This window comes from Phoenix dactylifera, unplaced genomic scaffold, assembly GCF_009389715.1.
Source record: "Phoenix dactylifera cultivar Barhee BC4 unplaced genomic scaffold, palm_55x_up_171113_PBpolish2nd_filt_p 000100F, whole genome shotgun sequence".
Classification (NCBI taxonomy): Eukaryota; Viridiplantae; Streptophyta; class Magnoliopsida; order Arecales; family Arecaceae; genus Phoenix; species Phoenix dactylifera.
The window spans coordinates 1,076,930-1,095,204 of NW_024067682.1; the positions used below are offsets into that span (position 1 = coordinate 1,076,930).

Consider the following 18,275-nt stretch of genomic DNA (forward strand, 5'->3'; position numbering starts at 1 on the left):
GGATATTATTCAAGAGAAGTAAAATCTAAGTAAAGGCAAATACTCCAATCTTAAGGAAAAGCAAAACAAGCATAATATATTCGGCACATTTGTGAGACTTGTGTGAGCATTCTTTTGGAAGGGATAAAATCCGTAATTAATTACACTTAAACAGGAAGAGTTTGAAGTAAACATTTTAACATTTCTATATTGCTCATTATAGGGATGGTGCCAATGGGGAGGCTAGTGGTAGTACCCGGCACTATTTGACCCAACTATTCGGTGTAGGGTATATTAGGGACGGCACAAGAGGGAGGCTAGTGGTAGTACCTCGTGCCCCTTCCAACTCTACCGGATAGGGAGCAAATAAAGTATAGAGCATAAGAAAGTAAAAATGAAAGACAAAGTAAATGAAAATATATAAGAAGAATCAATTCAAATTTTTAGTCACTTAGAAACACACCTTAAGGATGAAATCAGTGCAAGATTATAATTAAATAGGGGGAGTTTATTTGAAAAGAATTGATTTTGATCATTGACATGCTTACTCTTAATATTCTAATGCATGACTTAACACATAATATATGTTGCATGTGGAATGATGTTTTGAATTATGGGTTCTCAATATTTTGTAATGCTCCATGCTTAGATAATTTGATTGAATGTTTGAAATACTGCATAAATTTTTGGGTATTATTGAAAAGAAATTTCAGATTTGTCGTTCACAATCATCTTTAAAATCTGAAAGTTAAATAAATTTGTAAAAAGGAGAAGAGAAAGATATCTCTATTTAGGCAAAACGAATTAATCTTGATCTATCTTTCTACTTGCCTAACTTTGATACATAATATCCTAATACTTGTTAAAATATCCTCCATTTTGTATCAAAACTCAAAATTAAATACAAAGATTCTGAAAGTGCTCTAATGTTATTGAAATATGTATTTTCAATCTTAGCAAATTAAGATGAGCTACAATGTAGAAGATACATATCTCAAATTATAATTTTGAAAGCCTTCTTGGAAATACTTATGAAATTTCATAATCTGATTTTGTATAAAAGCTTAAACTTAACTTAAAAATGCTTATATCGTTACATCTTTGTAACCTTAGTTGTATGCTTCAATGATCACGTCATTCAGGAGAATAACTCAATATGATTTCTAAATGAACATTTTAATATAAGAAAAATAGAATTAATTTTGACCCCTTGGTTGATTGTCTCGATACGCATCCGAAACATATCTTTTCTTATTGTTAAAGTGTACTAATATTAGTCTAAATGATGTGTCTTTCAATGATCTTGATTGCAAACAAATATTTTTGAATATATAATTTTATTTTGATATTAAAAAGATTTATTGTGCTTCATGTATACATTGCTGAAAAAAACTATGATTAAGAAATTGAGTTCTATAACTATATATACTTCAATGATCATCTATATGTTTTTCTCTCTCCTACATTATTAAAGACTTCCATCAAAATATATATATATATTATTAAAAGAGTGAATGATCTTAAGTCTAGAAACATTTCAGCTCACTCAAATGATTCTTAAAGGAAAGAAAATGTAAATGCTTTTGAAAGAATTTGAGCTTCAAATGAATCATTTTCTGATTAATATTTCAGTACATTTTCCCAAAAATTAAGAGGAAGCATAACTTGTTCTTGAAAGATTAAAAAGAGTGATTGCTATAAATTTTGAATAATTCTAGATCACTCTACATTCTTGATATCATAAAGTTTCAGTTTTATTCACGTTTATCATTAAAATCTGAAATTCAACAAAAGAAAAGAATGATTAAAGAAGAATGCATCTTTTGAGGGGGAGCTTTAGATATTCAGTATCTTATCCTAAGTTACTTTAATTTGATGCATACCTTGAATTTTATGGATTGATTTTGATGAACCTCCTTATATTGCAAGACTTGCTTTAATTATATAATAAGTTTATACTTTGAGATGAGTTCTATAAAGGTTGTCTTATCTCAAACCTTGAGTCTTATGAAAATAAGCAGAAACTTATAGAAAATATATTTTTGAGATTGACAATTTTATTGAACATTATCTTCAAATTCTAAACTCTTAAATGGAATGATCAATTGAGGGGGAGAAAGAAAATTTCAGAAGGAGAAATTTTATGGAACTTAATCGCATAAATCTATAACTAAAGGAGAGAGAAAGAATTTATGATACACCTTGAGGCTTGTTATTTGGTTAATATATCTTATGCATAAATCATGAACCAAATTGTAATTCAAACAGTTGATCTTAAGAGCCTCTAACTTAATGAAAAAGGGGGAGAATAATGTGTTGAATTTTCTTGAGTATCTCAATGAGTTCACTAATGAGTTCTTATTGGCTTGCTCTTTAGAGTTTCAATCCTGTGCCAATTTATTCTTATATATATTAAAATATGTTTTTCTCTAAAGGAATAAAAGAAAGTCTTTAAAAGAGCTCTAAGATGTATCAAAAATTGCATGAATCCATATTTTGGTATTTGTGCCCCAATGCTCTTATTATCATAAAAGAACTTTGAAGTCATTAAGAATTAATCCAACATGATGGTATGTTTTTCAAGTATATAAGTTTTGATCTTATACTCTGAAAATTAATTAAATTGCTCTCATGTTGATAAACAAGCTTTATATATTGGGCAAAAGATCTTAAATGAACAAGGTTTCATACTTATTATTGAAGAGAGGTTAGATTTCCATTCGTGCCTTCTTTGAATATCAGTCTTGATACTCCTTGAACTAACTTGAAAAAGATTCCACCTACACTTGATTTGAAAACTATCCTTGGAATCACATTCGATGTGCTCTCATCATAATTTGCTCTGAAATCATCTTAATTGGCTCTGATCTATGCTAATTAATCTTGTTCTGACATTATTGCCTTGAGTTATATGATTCATATTCTTGCAATAATTTGACATGCATTAACTGAAAATCAGAGTACTATAAAAAAAAATATATTTGAGTACCATTATCTTTGTGCTTAATGTTTCATTATCTTACAACCTTTTTGATATTGTCAAAAAGGGGGAGAAATATCTGAGTATATGCTCATAATGCTTTATGTGTTGATTATGTTAAGATTAAATCTAAAGCATTATCATGAAGTATATTTTAAAGATATATAATTTCTACTTCATGCAACTTAGCTATGCATTACTTCTAGAACACAATATATTGCATATACTCCAAGTTTTGTCATCATCAAAAAGGGGGAGACTGATGACCCAAAGATTGATTCAAAGATTGATTTTGATGATCACAAAACCTTGAAGTATAAATACTAATGTTTGTGTTGCAAGGAGAAAGAATTTATTTTGCAAGGAACATAGCAAGATTGGAAGAATACAAGAAGGCCTCCAAAGCTCTCAAGAAAAGTTGGAAGAAAGCTACAATTTATGGCTCAAGCTTCAAGTTTAAAGAATTCAAGTTGGAGGAGCAAATTTAAAGAAAAATTCAAAAGAATAGTCCTCGAGTCGACTCCGGAAAGTTTAGAGTCGACTCTGGCACTCTAGAGTTTCAAGAAACAGTGCTCGAGTCGACTCCGATACTCTACGAGTCGACTCCGACTGAGAACAAACAAAAAGACAGAGAGTTGATTTTCAGTGCTACAGTGATCTCGAGTCGACTCCAACTTCAGTGCTACAGTACGGAGTCGACTCCCAGCTACAGTGCCGGCAGACTACTATTCACGAGTCGACTCCTATTTCATCCGAGTCGACTCCTGCTTCAGCCGAGTCGACTCCTGCTTCAGCCGAGTCGACTCTAGCACGCTGGGAGGCATAACGGCTAGTTTTTTCTTGATTCCAACGGCTCTATTTTTGTCTCTAACGGCTAGATTTTTGTTTCCACTCCCTCTAAAGCTATAAAATGAAGAGGAGAGCTAGGGAAGAGGGTATGAAAGTGGGAGAGAACATTTAGGAAAGAGATTTCAAAGAGATTACAAGAAAAATCTTCCAAAAGCACAAAAGGGCCATTCAAAGCAAAATAGAGAGAAGAAGAGCATCCAAGTGAATCCCAAAGCTTCCTCTCCATCCGTGTGCTGCCTCGGTGATCCTCTACTTCGTGCAAAATCAAAAGAGGGTCAAGTAAAGAAGAAGCCGAGTTCCTCCATCTACAAATTTGTTTGAGGGCTTCATCTCTTTACTTTACTTATTTATATTTGCTATATTTGCTTATTTGAGAAGCTTGTATTTGATTTAAACTCTTGCTCTATTATCTTGTAACTTGATTCAATCAAGGGATTGAATCAAGGGGTTAAGGTTTGTTGGTGAGCCAAAGGAAAAACCAACTTTGTAAGGTTGTGGTTGGTGAGCCTTTGGGAAAACCAACTGGGTTGATTGTGAACCCGGAAAACAATCGTTGTAAGGTTGTGGTTGGTGAGCCTTTGGGAAAACCAACTGGGTTGGATTGTGAGCCCGTGAAAACAATCGGTTGGTTCTAGTCGGTGAGCCTGTGAAAACCGACCGAGTTCGTTGTGATCTCGCAAAACAACAAGTTGGGTTGTGAGCTTGTAAAACAACCGACTGTAATCTGAGGGATTATAATGAAATTCTCAAGAGGTCTTGGAGAGTGGATGTAGGTGCTGGGGTGCACCGAACCATTATACATCTTTGTGTTTGTGATGCCTTATCTCTTGTATTTCATGCCTTACATTCATGCTTGATTGTGTAATATCTCTAGCTTTGTTTTCTATAGAGTTATAAGTGATTGTTTAGAGTTTGCTTAGCTTCCACTCCATTCTTACCATACACATAGATTAAAATTGATCATACAACTATAAGTTAATTTTAGATCAATTGCACCCTAAAGCCATAGTATAATTGCTCTAGCTTAATTTTCCACTGCTTTACTTGTAATTGCCTAGAGCTTAAGTAAATAACATCTTATTATTCCGCTGCATTCTATTCAAAGTAAAAATTAGGGAACATAATTTTTAGAAAACCCAATTCACCCCCCCCTCTTGGGTTGTCACCTTGGGCAACATGCTGCACTGCACAACATGGGACCAGTATTTGAAAGCAAACAGATGAATAAGTCTGAGTTAAGTTCTGCCGATAATATCAAATAAGATACTTGAATCCCATGGATAATTAAATAGAATATCAGAAACCAGACACCTAATTAGATTAGTTGAAAGTAATCCCATCTCATGGAGCAAATGAATGCAATTTATTACCAAGAAAAGAGAAGTGCTTCAATTTATTACCAAGTTGTTATGTGGTGAATTCAAAGTTGCAGAATTGTATACCAGGGCACTTGACCTTTTTTAGTCATGCTAATAAAAATTTCAATGCCATATTCCCCCATGTCTGAACATTGTCTTGTATCTCATGTGTAAGTTCAGCAAGTATTTCCCTACGTTCAAACAAAGGAGTTAACAGTCACTTCACTAGAGATCCTCAGCATGATGTGAAAGGAAAGGAAAGCAACACAAAGCCATGAAGTATTAATAAGACATTTAAGGGGTTAACAGTCAGATGGTTGATGCAGGATATGCACCCAAAGAAGTTAATTTGCATTATGAATAAAAGAAGAGCTAATCAGTAGCATATATTAAGTTTCTGAATAGAACAGGATTTACCTCATTAAATTTGAGAATGTGACAGAGAGCAGATGAAACAGTTTATTCTGCAAGATACATCAATTATCAGGGATCCTCAATGCGGTCGCTACTATATGGTGCAAAAAGTATGATCTTTCAGTTGCTTCTCCATGCAAGGTGAACTGCCTTTTGGTCTCACTTACTGAGGTAAAAATGATTGAATTCTGCATTTTAAGCCCGGAGAAACTCCAGCATTTAACATGTGGCATAATCATTTTGAGGTAATAACAGAGAATGACTGTCTTTCTCTGTACAGGTTGATATATTGCTTCTTTTTGTGCATACTAGGTAACAACATGCCGCGAAGAAAACGATTCAAAGATGTTGAGTTTCAATACACGTCTGTGGGATCTTCTTCCGATCAGTCCCTGCAGTCTCAGCAGCCCCAGCAGCCCGACGAGCCGCAGCAGCACGAGTCCCATTTTCAGCATGAGTCTCACTCTCAACACGAGTCTCAGTCTGAGCACGTACCACCTGCTGATTGTCCAGACATGAATGACGTGAACATCCAGGGTAATTTGATTTACATTTTATATATTAATTTTTTTTACAATCTAATTATATTAAATCATTTGCCTTTAATGTTTTATTTAATGGATGGATATTTTATTTTATTTTTATAGATGGACTAGGAAGAGTGAGGAGGACACGAGGACCCACTCGAGCACGGGACGTGTGGAGCCTACGCGAGGATGAGAAGATTGTGGTACATTGCAATGAACTGGGGCAGCCTATCAAGAGGGCTGCAAGCATTTTATCGACTTTTTTAGGATCGGTTGCGCGGAAGGGTCAGTTGTGTCCGCTCAATTATACGAAATGGAATGAAATGCTTCCTTCGTATAAGGTTGAGCTTCTTAAAGTTATTGAGGTAAAGAATTGAATTTGCTTACTATCACAATTTTATTTTTTGATTTAACATTGTTATAATATTCTTTAATTACTTTGGTGTAGAAAAAATTTTTGCTCCCTAAAGAGAGCCATGATTGGGTGCTGAAGTCCGTCAACCGCAAGTGGAAAGAATATAGGGCCAAGTTAAAGGCGGACTGGAAGCACGATGGTATGACAGAAGAGGAGGTTGCCCGTGTTTGTCCTCCTGATGTAATCCCTCATCAGTGGAGGGAGCTTGTCCACTATTGGTTTTCCGAGAAAGCTCAGGTTGTGTATATTTTTTTCAATACCTTATATTGTATTTACTAATAATTTAGATTACAAATTTATATTGTTTATTCCTTTTTTGGGAAGACATATTCCAATATTGGTAGAGCTGCACGAGCCTCTCAGACTGTTCCTCATACTTCAGGCTCGATGAGTTATGCTCGACGTAGAGCTGAATTCGTAAGTTTTTTTGAAACTTTTTGAAACTATTTTAAACTGTTCTATTATATAGCATGTATCATGATAACTAGCTTGCCAATATATCTTTTGTTGTAGATGGATGATAATGGGAGGGAGCCTGGTAAGGTGGAGTTTTATAAGATGACTCACACCCACCGAGATGGCAGTTTTGTTCGGGAAGAGTCAAGAGATATAGTCGTATGTATTCATCTTTGAATCTTTCAACGATATTTTTATTAGTTCTATTATTGGCATACATTAATATGACTTTTTCTTTTGAGAGATATAGGACAGGGCAACAACTCTTATTTCAGAGCGCGTCGGGGAGTCATCATCATCCGACGCGACCAGTCATGTCGAAGCTCAGGTGCTCGCTGAATTATTGGGCCCAGAGCGTTATGGTAGAGTAAGGGATTATGGCGTTGGGGTTACCCCCACTCAGTTGTCTGCAGTAGGCGTGTATACTAGAAATGCTGGAGAAGACAGTAGCAATGCAGAAGTTAGTAGACTTCGGACAACAATTGAAGATATGAAGGATCGCCATCAGGCAGAGTTGGCGGAGCTGAAGCAGAACCAACAAACTTTGCAGTCTCAGCTTGAGCATATTTCATCTATGTTACAGCGATTTCTCCCTCCTCAGGTAAATAACTATATGTATTTGATGACTTTACGTAATTATCACTTATTTTGTATGAGTTAATGATTTTCATATTTCTAACTTCTAAAGTTTCTCTTCTTTTTTTTGTAGATTCCTGATACTTCAACAGCTCGTAGAGATGATGATGGTGCTGAATCCGGTCCCTGATACTTTTTAGACTGTTATTTAAGGAGTTTTATATGTATCTTTCTTATATTTTTCAAAGTACAATGTAATTCTAAAACTTATTAATCATGTATAACAATATGAATGTTTTGAATGACCTGAATATTTATGTTGATATCAATGTAATGCAGGTTTATATTGATGTAAATGTTGATTTATGATATGCATATGTTATCTAATATTCTTTTTTTTTAAAAAAATAATCCTCTCCCGACGCTTTAAAGCGTCGTTAAAATGCAGTAACTGGCAGGCTTTCGCCGACGCTTATAAGCGTCGGGCAAAACACCGCCAGGTCCAGCTTGTAGTTTGTTTATGCCGACGCTTTTTTACGTCGGAAATAGCTCCTACACCGACGCTTTCCTTGGCGTCGGGAAATCCCAGGTTTTACCGACGCTTTTGTTTAGCGTCGGCGAAAACCTTTCCCACTCCGGTATCACCAACGCTTTTACGACGCTTGGTTTGGCGTTGGGTGGGTTTTTGCCGACGCTTATTAGCGTCGGGAAAGGCCATAAAAAACGTCGGTAAAACTTATAATTCCCGTAGTGGGGGTAGCAAAATAATGGACTTGGTGATATGAAATTGGACCCTGGTAGTACATCCCTTAAGGCATGTCTCCAAACGACAAAGCACAGACGTGTGGAGACGTGAAATAACTTGCATCAATTATCATGGTGGAGGCTCCGTCTACTGACTGGCATATCAAATTGCACGTTTAACAACAGCTGAGATGCTCATTAGCCATGTCTATGATTGCAGATGACAATATGCTAAGGTCAAAATGTCCGCTGGAAACAAGTTCATTCCTAGCCTTCCAAATATTCTAAATCATAGCTTGTAATTTGATGATAAGTACCGAGTCTGGAGCCCAGGTAGCTTATGTGGAGAATGGAGGCAAGAGAAGATATTTTGCTTAGAGGAAGGATGTTTTCAGTGGAGGTGGCTTCAAAATCGAACAGCATAAGAGACAGGCGGTATTTGAGAATTTCTTTTGGCTGAAGGAACTAGACAATTGGCTTGGGGGAGGGGAGGGGAGGCAAACCAAGAAGAATGAAGGAAAGCCATAGTGATGTGCCTTTGCTTTGTCAATTTTATGATGAAGAATCTAAACACTCGGGCAAAGTGACAGTATCCAAATTCGGAAGGTGAATTCCCTTAGCCCGGCATTCCTTTAATCCATAGAAAGTTTCTGAAGCTTCGTTCTGGGCAAAGAATGGATTGAAGAGTCCAACCAGATGAACAACCAGTGAATTGATACAGTAAGTCAGACTGATTGCACCAAGATAACATGACCATCGAGGTTGACGCACTCCAACTTCGAAGAGGTGAGACAAACTTGACTCCTTCCTTCAGATGAATTGAAGGCACTTTTATTTTTCCTTCCCTCAGGATTTGGCCTTAGTGGTGTTTGGTTGATACAGGGCCATGCTTAATAAACAGTCCCATCCATAAATTCTATAGGATTTTCAACTTAATTCTATAGGAATATGCAAACAAACCCTTGGTGAATCTCTGATCCAATGATAAAAAAACTAGGGAGACAGCAAGTCACCCTGTCTGGGACCAGTTGAACAGGAGAGCCGTGCAGTTAGAGATCTATCAAACCGTGGAGGAGAGATTAGTAATGCAGGCAGAGTTCCAGTGTACCGAAATCTGCTAGAAAGCCTATTGTGACCATGATGTTTTTTTCGGTGGGTCTTTACCAAAGGCCCGCCCACCTGACTGGACTTGCTTGCATGAATCTAACATTTGGTCCAAATTGGATCACTAGGATCCTGCCAACCAATTTGCACCTTAAATCCTTTGACCTGGTCCTAATAAATTTTCCCTTGACACATTTAATACTCCAATCTTTTGACCTAGTATTAGTATTTTTTTCCCTTGACACATTTAATATGCATCTTCTGTGTTCTGCATACCTCTCTACACCATACAGGGATTAGGGATATAATCCCCCCAAGAGCAGATCACTTGCAATAAGACTATTGATACAGTAACACTACTAATTGAAGCTGAATTAGCTCCTAGTAGCCAAATGCTGAGCAACTAGAATTTGAGGAAGTTAGAATTAGAACCAACTCCCTTTACAACAGCACTTGTTACACTCAAAAACATTTAACCATACTCACCTAGTACAATGCAACTATGATCATTTTAGTTTAACTTCGCCACATTTCATCTAGTTCTTCAGTTGGAATAACGTGAATTAGCAAAGCAAACAAAACACTGACAAACAAGCAATTATATAACTGTAGTAGTAAACTATCAAGTAAATGCAATTTCAAATCTTTTCTTTTGTTTTGTTTTTTTGGTCAGCGAAACACTTATGAAACATTTACCATGGTTTGAACACACAACCTCCTCCAAACTGCAATTTTAGTTTCCAATCAAATCATATTCTTCTACTGGATGACATAGCATGCATGGACATCACTGACTTTTACCTTGGATGGTATTACCTCTCACCTTTTAAAAGAGAGGTCGGTGCTTTGACCTTGAGTAGCGTTGGCCCACATTTCCGCCCCGTCTTAATATAAGACCTGATTCCATGAGCTCAACCTTGGTCTACCCAGGAGCCTGGTTCCAGCCTAGGCAGGGTTGGTTGAGTTGGGTTTGATAGCTTTAGCCTCCAATTTTCTTTATTTTTCCTCGGTTTTAAGGAACATGATATGCATGGATACCATCTTATCATGGGCCAACATTTTGCCAGCTATGCTATCTTTCTCCCCTGCTCAGACATATCATATGCTTTCATTTGCTTATTCATTTTCTATTGAAGAGCTGATCTCCAACCAGGGCGTCCTTGTATCCTGATGATTACATTCAAACAGTACACTAATTATTTTGTAAATTGTGCTCCGTAAACAACTTTGATACCAAAGAAGGTCAGAGAAAATTTTCCACATGCACTCAGATGATTTAATTGCAGCATCACACCTCAGAATGTTCTGCAAGGTAGAATATCAGACCACGTAACATTTCTCAACAATATACAAAAGCCTGTTTGACAGACAGAAGTTATCATTCAAGTGAATTACCGAAATGTTATGGTATAACAGAGAATTCCATGTTCATCATCCAACTAAACTGTCATTCAAGTAAGAGGCACTGATGCTTTAACGTTGGAATAGATTAAATCAATAATTGCCGCTAGTGAAACATAGCAATATTAAATGTCCATACAAAAGATGTCATCAGAAATCTTAATATGTTGAATATGATAAGAATACAGATGTTTGCATTTTATTTCAGTCTCCCAGAAAAATTATTTTTAGAAACCATAACGAAATCTGTTTTACATGTCACACATTTTTTTATATTCAAAGATCTATTGACCAAGGCCATTTTGACTTATTGACCCTTTTGTACAGTTTCTGGAGCTCCTCTCTCATTCTGCAACCATGCTTTAGTTGCCTCAAATAGACATCATTGATGGGCAGATACAGGGCCGTGCCAACCACCTGCCAGCTGATGGGACAAAGCAAATATGACATCAAGATTGCCAGTCAAAGAAGAATGAAGCACACATTTAGTTATTTCAGAGGAGCCTTCCTCAATTCCTTGGGAATGAAAATTGCATCTCTGGAAGATTGTAGAGGATATCTTGTCATTTTTGTGCACCGTAAAATTCTTAACATTGTTTCTGCCATCATAATTTGCAGACGTAGTCCACTCTGTTCTAGCCCCTCACCGATTCAAGGTCATACAAATATTTACTGACACCTTTCCAGAACATTATATCTCATACTCTTGGAAAGACATCAAAGAAGGAAAAGTCATGAAAGGGCGGACCTGCAAAACAGACAATTTAGAAGATAACTGCATCATACTACATATTAAAAGAGAAAAAGAGGAAAAAAGGATGACCAAATATAAATCATCATCAATGGCATCAAAATTAATAAAGAATTAAAATTGTAGATGCATAATGTCCACAGACATTATTCTAATATTGATATTATATTAAATATTAATATGAGAGATCTGCTTTGGTGCTTTTCTTTTTTTCAAAAGAAAAGAATTAATCTCAGCCATTTGCTTTCAGTAGTTATAATAGAAAATTTACAATAAACCGATATCATCCAGTTGCCCTCGCAACTCCAACACCCCTTTGACTCGTGTTCCATAATCCATCTCCCACAACTCCCTCTGATCACGTGCTCCATTTTGCTGGTGAAAGAATAAGGGCCAGAAGGATTAAGCAGCGGCCGTTTTCCAATGAGATGCTGCAGAGTTGGAGGAAGTGGCATTGGAGTAGAGGAACAAGGGACTTGCTACAACGAGAAAGTAGACCGAGGTAAGTACAACAATGATGAACAGTCGGGAGACAAAGGAGAAGAGGGTTCCTCATCAAAACGAAAAAAATGAAAGCTTGCAACTGTCTGATATAGGGATCGGTTCTGACCCCTGAAAGCTGCCCAAATTACGAAATTATCATGTTACAAGATATCAGTTATAACCCCCGGATTTTATCCAAATTACGATACTTGCCATCTGTACATGGACTTTCCACCGGTCGTAACTGGTTACCTTTTGAGAAAATCTGGACCATTCATCACAAAACGGATGGCATACAAAAATAAAAATTTATTATATATAATATCTTAGGAAGCATCATAGCAAAATCCTGAATATTATCATGATCTAGACTCTGCTACACTTGAGTGGAACTCCACTCAGATCCGCTCAAGTCTACATTGGACAATAAGGATCCCACATCAAAGATCCGAACCGTTGGATGGCGATCTATTATCTCTAAACTTTTTACACACCAATAATTATATGATTTGGAGACATCAAGTGATAATAAAAAATATATATAATTTAATGTTATTTAGATCTTCCAATTTTCTAACTACTTGATGCATAGGTCTAGATCTCCAAATCATATGATTTTTGGTATGCGAGTAATTTAGAGATAGCAGATCACATCCAATAGCTCGGACCATCGATATAGGACCCTCATTATCCAATACAGACCTGATCGGATCTGAGTGGAGATCCACTCAAGTGTAGCCGAGTCTAGCTCATATTATCATATAAAATATACTATAATAGATCAAAGGTAGTTTTAACATTTGAGAAATAGTTTATTCAAATTTTTAGCTTATTTTAAAAATTTTGACAACCAAAAAGAATCTAGCATGAACATATGGCATAGCTATACACCTCGCATAGCTTTCCTTATTCTCATTTTCCTTAATGCTCCTATGAAAAACCATCTTAGAGATTGTTGGAACCAAGAACAACACTTCTAGAGCTTTTCAATGGATACTTAGGGCCTTTAATCTCTCTTTAGTACTTACTCGAATTTAATGGAGAACATATGGGGATGATAAGAAATAAATCAAATTGTAGGAGAGATAAGATCTATAGTATTTAAATTATCATTTTGTTATGTGTTACTCTCCTTATAGCAACTAGAGGACAGGCCTTGGAGCAAATATATGGTTGCTCCATTATGAACTACGTGTCACAAATTTGAGAGAAAAATATTTTTTCCACACGCAGGATTAAGGCAGTGTACCCATGTCTAAGGATGGTCGAACCATGCTGAATTGGCCGGTTCAAGGTGTACTAAACCGGCTTGGTCGGGGACTGGCCCATTTCAGACTATAATTTTGAGATAGGGCAGGTTGAGGATAAAACCCCCCTGGTTCATTCATTAAAACCCCCTCCCCCCCCCCACCCCCCACCCCCCCACACATTTTCCAGTAAGTTCGTCCCTCCCTCTCCCTCCCTCCCTCCCTCTCACTCTCCCTCTTGCTAGCTAGGGTTAGGGTGAGGGTTTTCCCTCGGCCCTCCCGCTTCCTCCCTCCCTCTCTTGCTCCGCTAAGGTTAGAGTTAAAGGTTTCCCGCAACCCTCCCCCCTCTCTCTCTTCCTCTCTCTCTTTCTCCCTCTCTCCCTGTAATAACTGGGCCCAATAACCTTTTGGGCCCATGCTTGAGCATTGGGCCAGGACACTTCATGGGCCAACTTGGGCCCATGATTGACAACCCATTTGAGGGTTGCCACCTCGTGCTAATTGAGGGGATATGGGGAGCCTAGCTGTCGAGCGTCGCTGAAGCGGTGTTGCTAAAGCAATGATCACCGCCTAAGAAATCCCAAACCCCCCCTATCTACATGGATCTCACCGTCCTCCCTCAGAACGGGGTCTCGGAACCGTCCACCTAGGCGTCGAAGCAGGGGTCGTCGCTGTTACTCCCTGGAAGCTAGGTAAGCCCCCTGCCTTCTCTTCTCTTGATTTATTCGAGATAACAAAGAAAGAAAGAAACAAAGAGAGAAAGGAAGGGGAAGAAAGAAGGCTCATCGCATGCGGCCGCGAGCGTCGCCGGCGCCGCTGGTCCCGGTCACGAGCACCGCAGCGTTGCAGCCCGGCCGTGAGCGCCATGACCATCGCGGGGAGCGGCCGTGGGCTCAACCGTGGGCATCCCACGACGCTGCTAGCTTCTCCCAGCGCGTCTCTCCATGGGAGAAGGGAGGGCTGCCATAGGCGCCACCGGCCTCGGCCAGCCCTCTCGAGAACTCCGTTGCCCTCATCCCGAGCTCGCCTTCCTCCCTTCGCGGGAGAAGAAAGGGGGAAAGGAAAAGAGGGATCGGAAGAAGAGAAGAAAGGGAGGAGAAGAAAAGAAAGGAAGAAAGAATGGAGAGGAAAGGAAGGAGACTCACCGGTTCGTCGTCGTGTGCGGCGGCCACCGGCTTCGGCTGCGAGCGCCGCCGGCACGAGCATTGGCCACAGGCCGGCCGAGGACCCGGGCGTCGAGCGTCGGCCGCGAGCGCAGCCGAGGGCGCCGCGGGCTTCGGTTGCGGGTGAAGGCTGCGGGAGCCGGCCGGCCCTGGCTCGGTCCCTCCCGAGCTTACCCTCCTCTCTTCGCGGTCGAAGGAAGAGAGGAGTCGGGAGAAGCTTCGGGAAGGAGAAAAGAAGAAAAAGAAAAGGGAAAGAAAGGAGAAGAAAAGAAGAAAAAGAAAAGAGAAAGAAAAGAGAAGGAAAAGAAAAAGAAAAAGAAAGGAAAAATAAAAATAAAAATAAAAATAAAATAAATAGGGAATAAGTGGATTTTAGTTCAATTACCCGGTTGGAATTTAAGATCTATTCAAGTTTAATTCGGAGTTTTAAATAGATGAATAATGAAAAATATATTTTGAACTATTTAATAGGTATAGAGAATTTGTCAGGACAAGATTAAAGTTCCGAGAGCGAACCGAGGTAAGTGACCCTGCACAAATCTTATGGATTGCAAATCACTGTTTAAGTTGAAAGTATGAAATGATGAAATAGTATTTGATATAGTGTATTTTCTCAAAATTAGGATCAAGCATATGATTGCATGTGATTCATGAATTTGGTTAAATAGTATTTCTTCATGAATATATGATTGGGTATGAATTATGATTATGATATATTGCATGAAAATGATATTTGAAACATGATCATGAGCCTGGGCATATGAGACGGGTGTTTCCAAATCCTGCAGATACATTTTGGGAAGAAGCAAAATCAGTGAGGGGTTAAGTGCGGCGCATGCGCGCGCGTACGAACCCCGGAACCGGACAATTGGCCGGGGAGCCCCGTGTTCCTCCTCATGTGGGCCCGATGGTCACTTGCCCCGCACAGGCGGGCCGTGACATTTATGAACTTGCCTGGCCAGAGCATACATTGTTTTATGACGGATTTTTGAATATATTCTTTATGAAATGTTGCATTTTGCTATAACTGCTATCTCCTTTAAATAATGCTAATTGTATGAATTCTTATGCTTGATCCGGTAAGATAGTACATGGTCACTTACTGAGCCACATAGCTCATATATATCTTCTGTTGTTTTTCTTTCAGATATATAGGGTGCTAGGAGCAGAGAGCCGGAAGACTTTTAGGTGGGAAAATTCATTTTGGATGTACAAATTTAGAGCTCTGTACTGCTCCATTTTGGAGAAATACTTTATGAATGAAATGACCCTTTTGTTTATGAATTATTAGTAATGAGACTTCGTGTTATTGCGGGCAGTAGCTTGCAGTAGCACGGCCGTGGCGCGGACCCGATCCGGGGCGTGACACTCCCTCTCCCAATTCTCTGCATGCCCCAAAATGATATGGTACCAATGTATACCATATGAAACCGGTTGCCAGCCAGTACAATCTCCAATACCAGTTCGGTGAATCTTGCATCTAACCGTCCTTAGACCCCATAGTGGTGGGAGCTTCATGCATTGGGATGCCCTTCTTTAAGCTCTCCTTATAGCAAATCACATAAATCTTGCAAAAATTAAACCCTAAAAGAGTCTTATTAGACATACATCTACCTAAAGAACTCTATTCATAATTAAGAAACTACCATATATTTAACCTCAAGTACAAAGTAGATATGAAACACAAACTAACTTGTACTAATAATTAAATTGCATCTTCCACCTGAAATTATTAAGAATTGAAATTTGAGAAATAGTTGAAACAATATCTACAGACTAAATGAGATCTTATAGTGCAAACAAGCATAGGGAACCCATACAATGCTATGCACATGTAATAAATGTAATTAAGTCCTAATTTCTATATGTGAAAGATTAATTTTAATGCTATAGGATAGCAAATATAATAATGATATAAATAGGATTTGCATGATATAAAAGCTAGGACTTATGCGTGCTATGGCATTAAAAGGGTTCCCTAGGGCTGTTTTACATGATGTTAGTTTTACAAATGGCTGCTAATGGGACCAGAACCCCTGCATCTAACATTCGGACTAATACTAGTAGTGTTAATGTTTAATAAAGTATCTTCAGTCTACTACACATTCTAGGTAAACACGCTTCCTGACAAGTCCACTTAAACAAAATCAAATTTAAAAAATACTTAAAGAAACATTGGGTAGTTAAAGAAATTGTGGGTACTAAAGCAAACAAGCTAACATTGTTCAAAGGCCAATATAAATGTGTAGCTGGAATCCAGTTAAATTAACTAAAATTTGAAGAATCTCAGAGTGGCTCAGAAGCAATATAACTATAATATAACAAACAGTTACACAAGCAAAGGAAAACTTGTATAAGATTGACTATGATTTTTTGTATTCTCATTAAGTATCCATTTGGAAGGCACTTTATTATTTAGGCAATTTGACCTTCCCTATTTGTAATTAAACTTAATAAATATTCAAATATTTGAACGTTTACATGGAGAACACCTTATTTCAACAAGATATCCAATCCCTAATTCGGGTGTCAGGCATTCCTGTGTATTTCTTAGAAACACTACAGGATAGCTGAAAAAACTTTAAAAAAAATCTACTTACCTTCTTGTTCGTTAAGAATGTAAAATGGAATATGAGCAATCATCTTCGATCCTCCTTCACTCCAATTGACAATGCCAGGACCATTGACATGCCTTGTTGAGGATCCCAAAACAGACAAGCAGATTGCTGGTTCACTCATTAGTCCCAAATAATCACTAGCACGTCTCCAGACCCTCCTGTCTGAGTTTCGAGAACGAGCCACCTGACATACACGAAATGCAAAAGTTCTTCCAATTATTGATTTGAAAAACTAATGATAAGCTTATGAACCTGCCATTTATAATTCCTAAATAGGTCTAGAATATATACAAACCTTAGCTAATGACACTCGAGCCCTTGGAAGTAGCTCATTGTGGCACGTTGCAAGTTTCGCGATTGCTGTCACCACAAAGCAAAGAAGTCTAGCTTGCGAAGATTTTCTAAAAGCAGCAATATTTGAGTCAACAGCTGACTCCTGTCCCAAGCCCAAACGACTGCCCAGGACAAGATAAAACAACATTAAAAACAGATCTGCAGTATTCAGTTTCAGAAGACTTATATTTTTGCTACGCTTTGGACCAACCTAGATGAAAGATTCTCATATAAAAGCAATTCTAAGCTCTCAAATAGCTCACGAGCCACATCCTTGTGAGAGATGCCACCAGCTCCATGCTCCCCAATGGCCCAACACAAATGCAATGCCAACTCTGTCTGTGCAAGGAAAGATATTTTTTTCAGAAGGGCATGCAGATAATATTTTATCTTATATAACCCACATATAAAATGCATTTACATATATGAGTTGCAAACAAATTTATAACTAGAAAACTTACAAATACATCTATATGTGTGATCCTTGAAACTATGGAATGTGCTTAGTGTTGTCAAGCATCATTTTAGGTCATATGCCTTGGAGACTAATTTCAAACCAGAGTTTTGAGTTTTACTCATATTTAGGTACAAAAAAAATTCACAAAACTATAAGGTTCGAGAAATACCATTGCATTTAAAAAGACACAATTTTGTCTTGGAGCCAAAAATCAGAGCTCTGAACTAAATTTGGGAAATTAACTTCTTACTCTTGAAGAATTAGAATTTTTAAGAATTTTTGACAAATTCAAATAAGGGGCACTTGCCGCACTTTCTTGTTTACATGTAATGTCTTAAGTTACTTGAACAATAATACATGTAAATAAGTCTGCCAATCTACCTGCTCGACTGTCCTAAGTGGACTGCCTGCTAAGCCACA

At 37.9% G+C, this 18,275-nt stretch overlaps 2 protein-coding genes across 3 annotated transcripts in view; one reads left to right on the forward strand and one right to left on the reverse strand.

Annotated features, from left to right (window-relative positions):
• The first annotated feature begins 7,074 nt into the window (after positions 1-7,074).
• Positions 7,075-7,830, forward strand: LOC120104780. The gene is made up of 3 exons (XM_039116540.1): positions 7,075-7,137; positions 7,229-7,579; positions 7,688-7,830. Exons 1-3 carry the CDS (start codon positions 7,081-7,083, stop codon positions 7,742-7,744), a joined length of 465 nt encoding a protein of 154 aa, XP_038972468.1. The 5' UTR covers positions 7,075-7,080; the 3' UTR covers positions 7,745-7,830.
• A 3,041-nt stretch (positions 7,831-10,871) lies between these two features.
• LOC103720838 (AP-5 complex subunit zeta-1) overlaps positions 10,872-18,275 on the reverse strand; it is a 54,651-nt gene continuing 47,247 nt past the window's right edge. For both annotated transcript variants that reach the window (XM_008810763.3, XM_026809895.2), the window contains 4 exons: positions 17,610-17,737; positions 17,361-17,520; positions 17,048-17,249; positions 10,872-11,551 (listed from right to left, as the gene is read on the reverse strand). In XM_008810763.3, the coding sequence (XP_008808985.1) occupies positions 11,502-11,551; positions 17,048-17,249; positions 17,361-17,520; positions 17,610-17,737 (540 nt within the window). In that variant the 3' untranslated portion in view covers positions 10,872-11,501. The remainder of the gene's footprint in view (positions 11,552-17,047; positions 17,250-17,360; positions 17,521-17,609; positions 17,738-18,275) is intronic.